At 38.0% G+C, this 14,085-nt stretch overlaps 1 protein-coding gene across 1 annotated transcript in view; it reads right to left on the minus strand.

Moving 5' to 3' along the window:
• Positions 1 to 3,182: 3,182 nt before the first annotated feature.
• The window catches only part of LOC127840671 (contactin-3-like), a 64,194-nt gene continuing 53,291 nt past the window's right edge, over positions 3,183 to 14,085 (minus strand). Inside the window, exons 21-27 of the mRNA XM_052369083.1 lie at positions 11,563 to 11,655; positions 8,535 to 8,682; positions 8,009 to 8,130; positions 5,484 to 5,694; positions 5,016 to 5,131; positions 4,301 to 4,481; positions 3,183 to 4,176 (exon numbers count right to left, since the gene is read on the minus strand). Of these exons, the coding sequence (XP_052225043.1) occupies positions 4,031 to 4,176; positions 4,301 to 4,481; positions 5,016 to 5,131; positions 5,484 to 5,694; positions 8,009 to 8,130; positions 8,535 to 8,682; positions 11,563 to 11,655 (1,017 nt within the window). The 3' untranslated portion in view covers positions 3,183 to 4,030. The remainder of the gene's footprint in view (positions 4,177 to 4,300; positions 4,482 to 5,015; positions 5,132 to 5,483; positions 5,695 to 8,008; positions 8,131 to 8,534; positions 8,683 to 11,562; positions 11,656 to 14,085) is intronic.

Genomic DNA, 14,085 nt, shown 5'->3' on the forward strand with positions numbered 1-14,085 from the left:
CAGAGATTTAGGCTTTTATTCCAACATGCGGATTGTTTACGTCTTGACAACATATCTTATGTCGACAAATCAACATAATTTTAGGCGTCATGCTCTTTTGAAAATGACTTGCCATCGTTGTTTTAGTCGACATGATGAGTTATTTTTGACGACATGACACCTTTATCATATCATGCCGTCATAGAATGTTGACATCATCACAGTATCAGGGTGTACCATATACGTTTCCATATTCTACGGACGTGTATTATGGTACAACCCGATAATATGGTCATGCCGGATTAATTTATATCGACTTACTGTGAAATAACATGATATGTCGACATATTTTTAATTTTACTCGCAATAACGACATTAAGTTAAAGTCTCGACGTAAATCTTTCCGGCTTTTCCCGAAAAAATATTTGTTCGGCATGATAAAAGTCGACAAATAAACATAACTTTTGGCGTCATGCTCTTGTGAAAATGACTTGCCATCATAGTTTTAATCGACACGATGAGTTATTTTTTACGTCATAATATGGAACGCCAATGCTGCCTTCTGATGGCACTGGTCTTTATGTTCTGTGCATTTACTAAGTTGTTTTGTGTAAACTACATTTTGTCCTGTAGAAACATCATTTTGTTATGTATATTTTTCATAATGCTATGTGCATTTGCAATATCGTTTTGTACTAACGACATTTTGTTAGGTGCATTTGTCATTATGTTGTGCGCATTTACTGGAAAGCTGGACACTATATTTTCGTGTAAAGATGTGTTTTCGCCTTCATTAAGTTGTTAGTATTGCAAGTATTCATCCATTCTGTTTTAATGTGTAACATAAGTATTCAAATTTACGTAATTTACAGTATTGGTTTCATGATTGTTTACATATGATTGGATTATAACCATGCATACAATAATAACTTTTAAATATAAATACATGCACAAGTTTTCCACTAGAGCAATTATTCAATATTTTGCATACATGTGTCATGATATTATCTCAAGTGGTGATGCTTTCATACCTCATTGACCAGCCCACATTTCTCCGAGATAATGAAAATGTTGACAAAATCAACACGTTTACGAGACAGTGTGACGACTAAAATACGGAAGCGTATATGTTACACCCCAATTATATGGTCATGCCGGTTTAGTTCATATCGACTTACTGTGAAATAACATGGTATGTCGTCATAGTTTTGTAGGTTTTTCCCTCTTAATTTTACTCGCCATAACGACATTAAGTTAAAGTCTCGACGTGAATGTTTTCGGCTTTTCCCGAAAAAATATTTGGTCAACATGATCTAAGTCGACAAATCAATATCCTTTTTGGCGTCATGCTCTTGTGAAAATGACTTTCCATCATAGTTTTAGTCGACACGATGAGTTATTTTTTACACCATGGCACATTTTTCATATCATGCCGTCATAGAATGTTGACATCATCAAAGCATCAGGGTGTATCATATACACTTCCATACTAAAGGCTCAGGCGGCCATGAGTCGGTGTAATACTGGAAAACAAAAAAAGATGGACTAGATAATCGGTTTTACTGATGCAAATTTAATACATTTCATATTTACCTGTATATTATTCATAATTTTTAATAGTTGCCATAAGATATTTGATTGTGTATGGATCGTAGACAAGAAATTGATTTAAGAAAATTAAAGAGTACATAATCTAGACAGCAATGTTCGCAAAAACACTCGAATCTTGTTTGAACAGAAATCAGATGCAACGATTAAAATACGGAATGTACAGGTACAGTGGCATGCACATGAAGAATGACGAATTTAACAAGTTGAAATACTGTTTAATTTTTAGCGCACATTTTTCATGTTTTGTAACATCTCTTAAACATCTCAGTTAACAAATCCCAAAAGTGAACCGACTTTATATACAGATGGTCTATGGGACATTCAGTTATCAAGAAATATCCGCCAAACAGACGAGTAACACTCAAAACTGTCTTCTAACTTGTAATCGCGCGTTTTGATACGGGCGATTTTCATTAACTTAAATAAAAAATACTTTATTTTCATCGTCACTTCCTTTTTCTCGACTGAATAAGGAAAAATAAACAAGTTGCACTAACTTCGGAAAATATTACTGGTAACCGCCGATACTAGAGCCGTTTTGTCGGTCCATCGGCAGTAAATTGCGTGCCAATTAAGAAAGTCGCAGAATCTACAGTTGGAATCCAAGAGCGAGAGATAGCATTTTCGGATTAAGAAAATCTATTTAAACACCATACTACAGCTTGTATAAGCAAAGGTCTTTAAAATGAAAAAAAGTCATTTCGATGAAACTTAAGTTCATATTTACATTTATCAATTCAAAGCAATTCAAAGCATTTTATGACAAACTTCACAACATGCTAACATGTGTGAAAAAGTCCCATAACATACAAGTGAAACATTTAACGATATCAGAACTTGACTGGTTTGCCAGTATTTTCATTATATAAGTATTTTCCGGATTTTTTTTTATATTCCTATTTCGTAACCGCTTTTCATTTTTTATTCAGGTAAATGCTTTCATTATTAATACAGTTTTATTGGTCTTCAAAAAACGAAATTAACACATGCGACCGTTCTCTGAGGACATGAAATGAAGTGCGCATGCGCAACACTACCCCCCTTTCAGCGCACATACATTGTTAATCAAAGATTGAGCTGTCTTGTATTAAAACAGACGACATTTGAAATATCCTTGTGAAAGTTGCTACGACGTTGAACTGGATTGTACTGCTATGTTGTAATTATTTCGTAACGTCAATAGTGAACCATTTAACATGTCAAGTTTCAATATTTTTTCTTTTTAATTTTTTAATTTTAATTAATGATCTGATTTATTGCTCTTTATTTTTAAATAAACTGTCCACTCATCAGTTATTTTGTAATTCTCTTCATTATTAAATAAATGTTTCAAGTATCACTTTATTTTGGTGCTAATAGAAACTTTTTTTAATATTATATTTTCACCATTCCGGACCTATTTAATTGCGCATGCGCAAAAGTGACCTTCGTTTTGTTTACACTCGCTGACAAGCAAAGAACCCTATAGAATCAGAGTTGTCTCCATGCTCTCACGTATAATGCTGGTTCCAGTCATATCTCTGCGCGGAGGTTGAAACCATGAATGAAAAACATCCCAAAAATAAAAGCATATATCGTTCGAGAAAAAAAAGAACAGAACAGACAGTTTATTAAGACTTATACATAAGTACATTGTGTTCAATGCATATTACTATAAATAAAGTATCGTTTCATAAGTAAATGACATTTACACAGGACTTTCAATCAATATGACATCAATATACAACGGTTTGGTGTATTGTAAAAGAATATTTAAAACAATACTTATTCTTGGAATAATTACCGTGTCATGGCAAATTATAAAGAACATATACTACCATGACAAAGTATATACAGCACAGTTTTAACAACAATATCTCGTAAACGTTATATGTTTTCTTTCGATACACAATATTACTAACTTCAACGTGATAATCGACAACGTGATAATCGGCAATGTGATTTTCGACAACGGCTGTCCTTAGAAATCCAGAAAAAATAAAGATGCTGTCAAGTATATAGCATAGTCGAAGTTAGGAGGTTTCCTGTAACATCAGGCAAGTAAACTGATGATAATAAGATAAACATAAAACGATTATTATGTGCATTTTTAAATTACTTTGTTAATAAATTGTAAAAATTCAAAATATAGACGAAGATTTTCCAGGCTTCCAACATGTCAGAAATATGAAGATCGTTTAGAAAAACAAATCAGATTAGTATGGACAATTTAAGACATAGATGCATTAAAGTACATGCATAGGGTATAATTATAATGCAATAAACAATAAAGAACTGACGATAAACCAGCTGCGTCAGAAATCGTTGTCAACTCCATACCAGACTAGTTGTAAATTGTATGCATGTCTAAGTTTTCTATCTAGGTAAGAATTGTAACTGCCTTTGCCACATTTCTCGATGCACACGTTAACTCTATGAGCCGCATTGTTTGTGCCATCATTTAGGGCGTGACCAGTCGCCGCATCACGAGGATTGTTATCAGTATCACTGTCCGTATGTCCGCCCCTAGGCGAAGTGGCACTGCTCCACAGGAAACGCCTTCGTAGCAAATCTCGGTTGTGGCCGGGTCGATCTGGATCATGCCCCCTCAAACAAAACTAGTGAGTAAACACCTATTAACTTAAACGTAACATCATACTTAAACAATTAATTGTTAATCGTGAGTATTCATCGATTATTTAATACTTGACACGGCATTAATAAGATTTACCTTTTAAAGTGAAGAACACCGAGTAGCTCATGGCCCCGTCTCCGCCGGCGCTGACTCCCTGAACCCTGAGCTGGTAGACGCTCTCCTGCTGGAGGCGATGTAGCACCGCCGAGGTATCCAGCAGTTCCGTCGTCGTCTCGTTGGCGTGCCGAATATCCGACTGCACAAGCCACCATTTTACCTAGCGAGAGATGCCACAGGAAGATACAGTATCAGCGCCATTAGCAAGGAGTTATAGAATTAGCAACATCGACAAACAAGCAGATAACACTTACCATGATCACTGAACTTTTTGAAGTTATTGAGACTTTAAATAGGACTGCATTATTTTTTATTTTATTTTTGTATTCATTTTTTTTAAATAAATGCCTTTAGCATCATTTTGTTTCTGTACGCGTGCTATACTGTATGAAGGTAAAACAGTGTGCACACAAGTTTTAAATAGAGTAACCTATAAAGATTTAACACTTCAGTAAGGCTAAGTTATCTGACTCACAGTAGTGGTAATTCCCAGAGACCTTGAACTCTATTGTGGATAGAAGGAGCCTTATGGATTGTCAAATGATTTGTTTTACTGTTTTTATACTTCCATTCATAAAAAAAGATACATGTATATAAGTTGAAATGCACCAAGTTCTGATGTTGGGAATTTCATAAGATCAAAAACCACAACAAGACTTGTGCCAATATGTGTACTGCACAATCCTTCTTGTACCTTGTATCCCGTAATAATTTCCTCATTCTTTGTCGTCATGATCCCCTGCCACGTGACCAGGACGCTATTTGGACCATGTGACGTCACCGTGACAAACCGAGGGTAGTTCAGGGGCGCTAGACACAAACACCATAATTATAAAATAATAACTAGAGGCAACTATCTATTATTAAAATACTGTCCATTAAAATACGTGTAATATGTTAATGTTTCGCAAAGTATATCAGTGAATATCTGTAATACCGCGAGGGTTGATTTATTCAGGTAGGTATTTTATGTGTAATTTCATAAACACTTAACTGGTCTAAATTTTCTTGTAAAAGCACATTTTTATAGCTTACAAATTGTTTCATATAGCTCATAACATGGAAACATGCTGAACAATTGCTTATCGAAAAAATGTACTGTAATTTGTACTTAAATACACAAAAGGATAACTACTGTCCAACGAGATATGAACATTCACACCGTTTTTGGATGTTTCCCCTCGTCGCCATTCCCCTTTTGGACCCCTTCCGGCGGAATTAAACACTTGCATGCGGAAGAAGAACTCGGAGTTAATTTCCAAGTCAATCAGTAGAACCTCGCTCGCTTGGCCATAGATGTTGCGATTGCGCAGGTTGGTGACCGCACATCCCTTCAACGGGCTGCACCCTAGGTTGTTCCAGTAGTACTGAATCTTGAGAGGACAACACGCATCAGTGAGGCCATGGTATCCGTCACAATGAGGAACTTAACGTATTTCGGTTTTAAGAAACATTTGTCTTCAAAAACAAAGCCATAATTGTTGAACATATACACTACTATGGTTTTACAAAAAGTTCAAATGGCATTGGTATCGATGTTTGTCTTTCTATTAAAGTACATGTATGTAAGTTGAATATAATTTTGTGAAATTTCTTTTTTTAATACAAATATGCTTTTATAAAAAGGTAGTGAACAGTGATGGGATCTCTGAAAAGTAATAACTAGAAATCCCACTGCAATTATGTCCGAAGTACAGAAAATTCATATTTTTTAATGGTGTTCCCAGTGTTGTTAAGACTTTCCACAATTAACCTGATAATCATGTACTCTATGGAGAATAACCAATGCGCTTTAATTGTTTTCTATGATCGACTCGCTTAAGTTGAGGTTGGTGTTTCGCAAATTTAATTACATGTGTTAGCCATAATGAAAACCGACAGTTATCAAGAAATATCCGCCAAACAGACGAGTAACACTCAAAATCTGCCATTTCTTGAAAGTTGTCATTTTGTCTTTGAGTAGGTCAATTGAAAAAAAAGGTCCGTGTTTAAGTTGGCGAGCTATAATATCAAATACGTTCCTACACGTCGCGCGTTGTTTGTTCCCCAAGACATAGAAGTGAATCAAATATTGTGTTTTCTGAAATTTTGATAGGGTGATCCTTATGTTTGATAAGCAGTTATGGAGAATTAACGTAACTTGTACAACTAAATGTGCGCACTAGAAAAACAAATTTAGCAAACCTATGTTTCAGTTAAATGTGTAGTGCGTGTGTATTTTGAAATTTATGAGATCCTTCCGCGCCTATGACTACATAATATACGGACTCGGATGAAACATCACTTTTTTCTTATTAACTTATACTAAATTTAAAGACCTTAGGACTTTTTTTTTGGATCCTGGGTACAATTTCCACCTTTTCATCGCATACTGAAAGATTTTCGATATTGGTGTGATATTTTACTGTAGGAACGGGGTGGCCGGAGCACGGAGTGTATATTGACAGGAGATGAATCGAGTATTTGACCCTTACTGTAGTAAATTCAATCTTATGCAAGACCTATTCATCCGATTTTATTGGTTTATACGTTATCTTGTTGCTTATTAATTCCTCTTTCAAAAAAATATAACTTTAGTATATTCCCGTTGTTATGAATGGATTTATAGCGAGTTAAACACAAGAAATACACATTTTATATTTTACCACCGCGCGTTTTAACGTGTTGTGGCTATCGATCTTTTACGATTAGCGTACAGCGAAGTGCCGAGGTTATACATTTTGATGTACCCACTCACGTCTTTTGTTAAATTAAAGTTTCATTTCTCGGCCGATTTTGACAAATTATATATCATTAGAAAGCCTACGTTACGTAGTAAACAGATATATCAATATATATTAAGTTTTTCTTCTGATTTCGACAGCCCGGCGAGTTATAACTTAAACTTTTGCAAATATCATACCATTTTGGAGTTTTAGAATCTAGATTTACGGTTGACATGTTCGTACTTAATACCAATTTGTAGCGTTTATATTTGGAGTTCAGTTTTAAAAATTACATCTGGCTTACGAGAATAGAATTCTGTATACGATAGAAAAAAAATTGTTTAAAAACGAAAGTAATTAAGGAATGAAGGCGGGAAAATGTAGCGCGCGTTCCTAACGCACTGAACTGATGCTACGGTCTTGGCGATTATGCTTTTGTTTAGAAACCGGCCATTTAATTTCTTAAATTTTTTTTCTATCGTATACAGAATTCTATTCTCCTAAGCAAGATGTTATTTTTAAAACTGAACTCCAAATATAAACGCTACAATTATGTATAAAGTACGAACATGTCAACCGTAAATCTAGATTCTAAAACTCCAAAACGGTATGTTATTTGCAAAAGTTAAAGTTATAACTCGCCGGGCTGCCGAAATCAGAAGAAAAACGTAATATATATTTATATATCTGAAAACTACGTTACGTAAGCTTTGTAATGATATATAATTTGTCAAAATCGACCTAGAAATGAAACTATAATTTAACAAAATACGTGAGTGGGTACATCAAATTTATAACCTCGGCGCTTCGATAGAAGATCGATAGTTACGACACGGTCACGTGACTTAGACACAACAAGATATTTGGCGTAACGGTCCCGTTTCATATCCGTGTAATCTAGAGTCAGTGGCCGGAGTGCCCGAACCAAACCCCCACAGGTAGAGGATGAATTAAGCGACATACTTCATAGCACTGTACTGACCGTGTAGCCGCCAATGCGGCCCTTGATGTGCTCCCTCTCGTCCGGAATAGGGTCCCACGTGACTAGAACGCTCGACAGGTTCACTCCGCTTACGCTTTTAATCTTAGGCACGATATCCGGCACTGAGCAACAACAACTAATTTGAATATATACGTTAATGTGAAACAATAAAATGCATTGTATAATAAGTAATAGAGAGTTATGTTTCTCCTTTATACATTTTTATTATATATGTTACAATAAACCTCCACAACTATAAGGCTGAGCGGTCACAAAAATCAAAACGTACCATTGAATTCGATTGACTCTCGACGTTTTTTAGCAACCAATAGACCCATATCACACAAACCCCTGAATATGGGGCTAAGTCACGTATAAAGCATTTTTGACATATGCCTTCATTCAATCGCATATACCCAATAAAACGCGAGAAAAACTGACCGTTACAGCCCCTTCATCAATCTTGGTGGTATAAAATATAAATATGTAATTTAAGGTAACAAGGTTTTCCTGTAAGTTCTCTTACTGCCCATAGCGGAGAAGACGGTGACGACGCTGGAGTTAGGTCCGGCGCCAAGGTTGTTGAAGACGCCCACCATGACGTCATACCCGAGGTAGTAGTTCTCCACCCCGACCAGCGCCGAGTACATGCCCACGTTACCAAGGAGCACGACCTGCAGCAAGATGTAAGACGAAATGACAACGTTATGACGTCACGAATAAACAAGTACGTCATATATGTAGTGTATCATTTCATTAAAAAGGTGTGCATTGGATGTAGTGAAGTCGGTATTACGTCATAAATAACATGTGCACGTGGTGTTGCGTATCATGTAGTATAGATACAATCATTATATTTTATAAATAGTATGTACGTATCAAATTATTGTTAATAAACAGCGCGAAGACATGACGAAGAGATGATGAAATTCACTCACAAAATAATTATTGTCTGATCCAGCGAATGTCATAGAACACCATGTACGGGGATAAAGGGTGAGTGGTTGATGAAATATACCATTGTATATAACGCAACTTATGCAGTATGATTAGATTTACGTAACCTTAACTTGATGATGCGTACGCGGTTTAAAGTAATTTATGAAAGTGTAATGTAGAGTATGCGGAATGGCGTCAATTAAGAACGTAATGTGTCATGTATCGGATATGACGTCATTTAAGAAATATAAATGTGAAGTATCGTATTAAGAATAACGTCATTAGCGAACATTTAATATGAGGTAGCATATGCGGTTTGACGTCATTACCGACACGTACTGATATAAGTAGCTTAAACGGTTTGACGTTGTTAAAGAAATGTACATGTTATATGATTTACTATCATCAAGAACGTGTTTTTTAATGTTAACGATATAACGGCATGTGTATTTGTACTGTAGCGTTGGAGTTTAATGCTCCGTAGCGGATATGGATTGTTGACGAGACCGATTTCTCGACAGAGAATTCACCTCCAAAAATAGTGTGCTAAAGATGCAAAGGCCCAAGCAGTGACCTCTCCACGATCTAATACAGATACTATGATCGGGGGTATACATGCTCTAGGCAACCATGCCCCACCCTTTTATATTTTCACAGGAAAGAGGTGGCAGCTTCATAAAAGGTGTGGCTGCAGGGTCCGTGGGAAAATATCAGAGAGCGGCTCAAAGAGTACGTGACGAGCCATTTAGCCCGGTATGCAGCCTTGAATGCCAACATGGATGACAACCCAATCACATTATATACTCTATGATTAGCACAAGAGTCATCTCTCCCTTACACTGACCACATGGGCATCGGAAAGAAATATTATTTTGTTTGTTCTTCCTCCACACTCCAGCCGCCTCACACAGCCCTTGTACATTAGGGTGTTTGGACCTATGAAGGCGTTCTACAATAGGGAATGTCGGGCCTTTATGCATTCCAACCCAGGAGTGTCCATTTCTACAAGAGATATTGCTAGGTTCACTGCTAAGCCCTTCACTGAGGCATTCTGCACAAAAACATGTCATCAGCCTTGAGAAATCTGGCCAGCACCATTACTTCCACTTGATTCAGGGCAAGAGTCAACTCTTGAAAGTGACACAGATAGTGATAACATTTTCTGTGTGTGCAAGAAAAATAGTCCACCTGAATTCTGGAAGGATGTTTCGTTTTTTTTAATGGGATGAATGTAGTGTGTGCACGGATTTGGTACATCTAGTTTTGCTGCACTGATGCACATTTTTAGGCGGAATAGCTTCTTTAGGTGTCCCCATTGTGCCGAAGAAAACATGAAAATGTTACATTATATGAATATTGAGAATGAAAATTAGACACAAATTGAAAATAACTGATATACGTGTATTTATTTTATTTGATGTCTTAATTGCATATATTTAAATGGTCATATACTTTTTTGATTGTTACTTTGAATGGTATGGCGGAGCCTTGTTTATTCAGGTTTAGTTAATATTAGTGTTGTTTAGCCTATTTAACGCGGACCACTTTCCGACAAAAGGTTATATTACACTAATTCCGATTCCCACAGGGTCCCATTATAAAAGTGACAATTTTCAAAGCATTTTTCATGCCTTTCCGACGTATCAATTTTTCCGAATCTGGTATAATTTTACAGATGGATCCGTCTTTTTCCAATACTTGCAATCAAAAACATACCGTCTCGCAACTTCTAAGAAAGTAAATCGCTGTCGAATGCACCCACCGTAGAAAACAGTCTTTCGAAAGCCTTATTTTGACAAAAGCCCCATACAATAGAAAACACACCCCAAACGTTTATATTTCAAGTAAGCTTCCATTCCAAGACATCAAAGTACTCCAGACACATACATGTTATTAGAAATAACCACAAAAGACATGCCTCACATGGTGAAATGTCTTTTATTTAAGAAGAGAAAATGAACTCTTTAGAAATAGGCACTTCTTTCGAATGAACCACGGAGGGGTACACACTGATTTAGTGTAATGTTACTAAAATTAACAGCAATGGCGGAAAGTATTGGTTTTGTTTTTGCTACCGCAGTTAAATTGGAAGAGTTACGTCATAAAAAGCCAATTATCCAATTAAGTTAAGTCAAATATGTGTGTCTTTTAAATAATGTATATGATATATGAAGATGGTTTCTAGACGCACATGAATATTCCTTAAGTAGCGAGTCAACCGCGTTGCATAGAGAAATATACAATGGATCTATCGCCTTAAGGACATGCCCGTCATGCCAATGAACAATGCATTCAATGCCAGGTATCACGCTATCAGTGGTAGGCTTGACGCATCATTTCTTCTCATATATTATAGAGACGACATTAATATTCGTGCGTTTTGATAATCCATCTTACATGTAGATTAAATGAAAAATGGGGATAGTCACAATGATTTAACCAATGCGTTTAGCCAATCCGAAAGCTTCAAGATCGTCAGATACCTTCATTCATTTTATTGCTCAATCGCAAACAGAAATGGCACGAGCATTCTAAAGTCTGTAAAGGCGATCTTTAAACCTTAACGACGTCTTAACTATCATCAAGTTATGGGTGTTGGAGTGTCGCCTGCCTACCTTGTTCCAGTCATATCGTTCTCGCGTGCTCTGGCGTTTCCAGTACAGTGTGTAACCCAGCCCTGGGCCACAATGTTCTGACTCGGGGATTGGCTGAAATACAGCATGCGACATAATGTAAACTATACATGACAAATCGTAAAACTTGCATATATGTAATACAAAATGAATAAGCACTCGAGTTGTGTTATGTATCGCCAGATAAATATATGCCATTAAAATAAACCTATAATACATAAATAATGTATACATATACACATGTACGCATGAAGATCAGTATATTCAATCGATTCCAGATGTATTGAAGTTAAATCTGTATGGTCTTTACTTAAATCAAAATATAAAGCAAAAGCATTAACAAACACAATCTGGTTCACACTACTGCCTTCTTACCGTCCATGACATGTTGAGTGTCCCCACTTTGCCGTCCATGACATGTTGAGTGTCCCCACTTTGCCGTCATGACATGTTGAGAGTGCCTACTTACCGTCCATGACATGTTGAGTGTGCCTACTTACCGTCCATGAGATCTTGAGTGTGCCTACTTACCGTCCATGACATGTTGAGTGTGCCCACTTACCGTCCATGACATGTTGAGTGTGCCTAATAACCGTCCATGACATATTGAGTGTACTTACGTACCGTCCATGACATGTTGAGTGTGCCTTATTACCGTCCATGACATGTTGAGTGTGCCCACTTACCGTCAATGACATGTTGAGTGTCCCCACTTACCGTCCATGACATGTTGAGTGTTTCCACTTACCGTCCATGACATGTTCAGTGTCCGCACTTACCGTCCATGACATGTTGAGTGTGCCCACTTACCGTCCATGACATGTTGAGTGTGCCCACGTACGTCCATGACATGTTAAGTGTGCCCACTTACCGTCCATGACATGTTGAGTGTGCCCACTTACCGTCCATGACATGTTGAGTGTGCCCTCTTTCCGACCATGACATGTTGAGTGTGCCTACTTACCGTCCATGACATGTTGATTGTGCCTACTTACCGTCCATGACATGTTGAGTGTGCCTACTTACCGTCCATGATATGTTGAGTGTGTCTACTTACCGTCCATGACATGTTGAGTCTGCCTGCTTACCGTCCATGACATGTTGAGTGTGCCTACTTACTGTCCATGACATGTTCAGTGTGCCTACTTACCGTCCATGATATGTTTAGTGTGCCTACTAACCGTCCATGACATGTTCAATGTCCCTACTTACCGTCCATGATATGTTGAGTGTGCCTGCTTACCGTCCATGACATGTTGAGTGTGCCTGCTTACCGTCCATGACATGTTGAGTGTGCCCACTTACCGTCCATGACATGTTGAGTGTGCCCACTTACCGTCCATGAAATGATGAGTGTGCCTACTTACCGTCCATGACATGTTGAGTGTGCCCACTTACCGTCCATGACATGTTGAGTGTACCCACTTACCGTCCATGACATGATTAGTGTGCCTACTTACCGTCCATGAGATGTTGAGTGTGCCTCCTTACAGTCCATGAGATCTTGAGGGTGCCTACTTACCGTCCATGACATGTTGAGTGTGCCCACTTACCGTCCATGACATGTTGAGTGTGACTACTTGCCGTCCATGACATGTTGAGTATGCCTACTTACCGTCCATGACATGATGAGTGTGCCTAATGACCGTCTATGACATGTTGAGTGTGCCTACTTACCGTCCATGACATGTAAAGTGTGCCCACTTACAGTCCATGACATGTTGAGTGTGCCCACTTACCGTCCATGACATGTCGAGTGTGCCCTCTTTCCGTCCAGGTCATGTTGAGTGTGCCCACTTACCGTCCATGACATGTTGAGTGTACCCTCTTTCCGTCCATGATTTGTTGAATGTGCCCACTTACCGTCCATGACATGTTCAGTGTCCCCACTTACCGTCCATGACGTGTTGAGTGTGACTACTTACCGTCCATGACATGTTGAGTGTGCCCAATTTCCGTCCATGACATGTTGAGTGTGCCTACTTACCGTCCATGACATGTTGAGTGTGCCCAATTTCCGTCCATGACATGTTGAGTGTGACAACTTACCGTCCATGACATGTTGACTGTGCCCTCTTTCCGTCCATGACATTTTGAGTGTGCCTACTTACCGTCCATGACATGTTGAGGGTGCCCAATTTCCGTCCATGATATGTTGAGAGTTACTACTTACCGTCCATGACATGTTGAGTGTGCCTACTTACCGTCCATGACATGTTGAGTGTGCCTACTAACCGTCCATGACATGTTGAGTGTGCCCACTTACCGTCCATGACATGTTGAGTGTGCCTTCTTACCGTCCATGAAATGTTGAGTGTGCCCACTTACCGTCCATGACATGTTGAGTGTGCCTACTTACCGTCCATGACGTGTTGAGTGTGAGCTCTTTCAGTCCATGACATGTTGAGTGTGCCTACTTACCGTCCACGACATGTTGATTGTGCCTACTGACCGTCCATGATATGTTTAGTGTGTCTACTTACCGTCCATGACATGTTGAGTGTG

This window comes from Dreissena polymorpha, chromosome 8 (assembly GCF_020536995.1).
Source record: "Dreissena polymorpha isolate Duluth1 chromosome 8, UMN_Dpol_1.0, whole genome shotgun sequence".
In the NCBI taxonomy this organism is placed as follows: Eukaryota; Metazoa; Mollusca; class Bivalvia; order Myida; family Dreissenidae; genus Dreissena; species Dreissena polymorpha.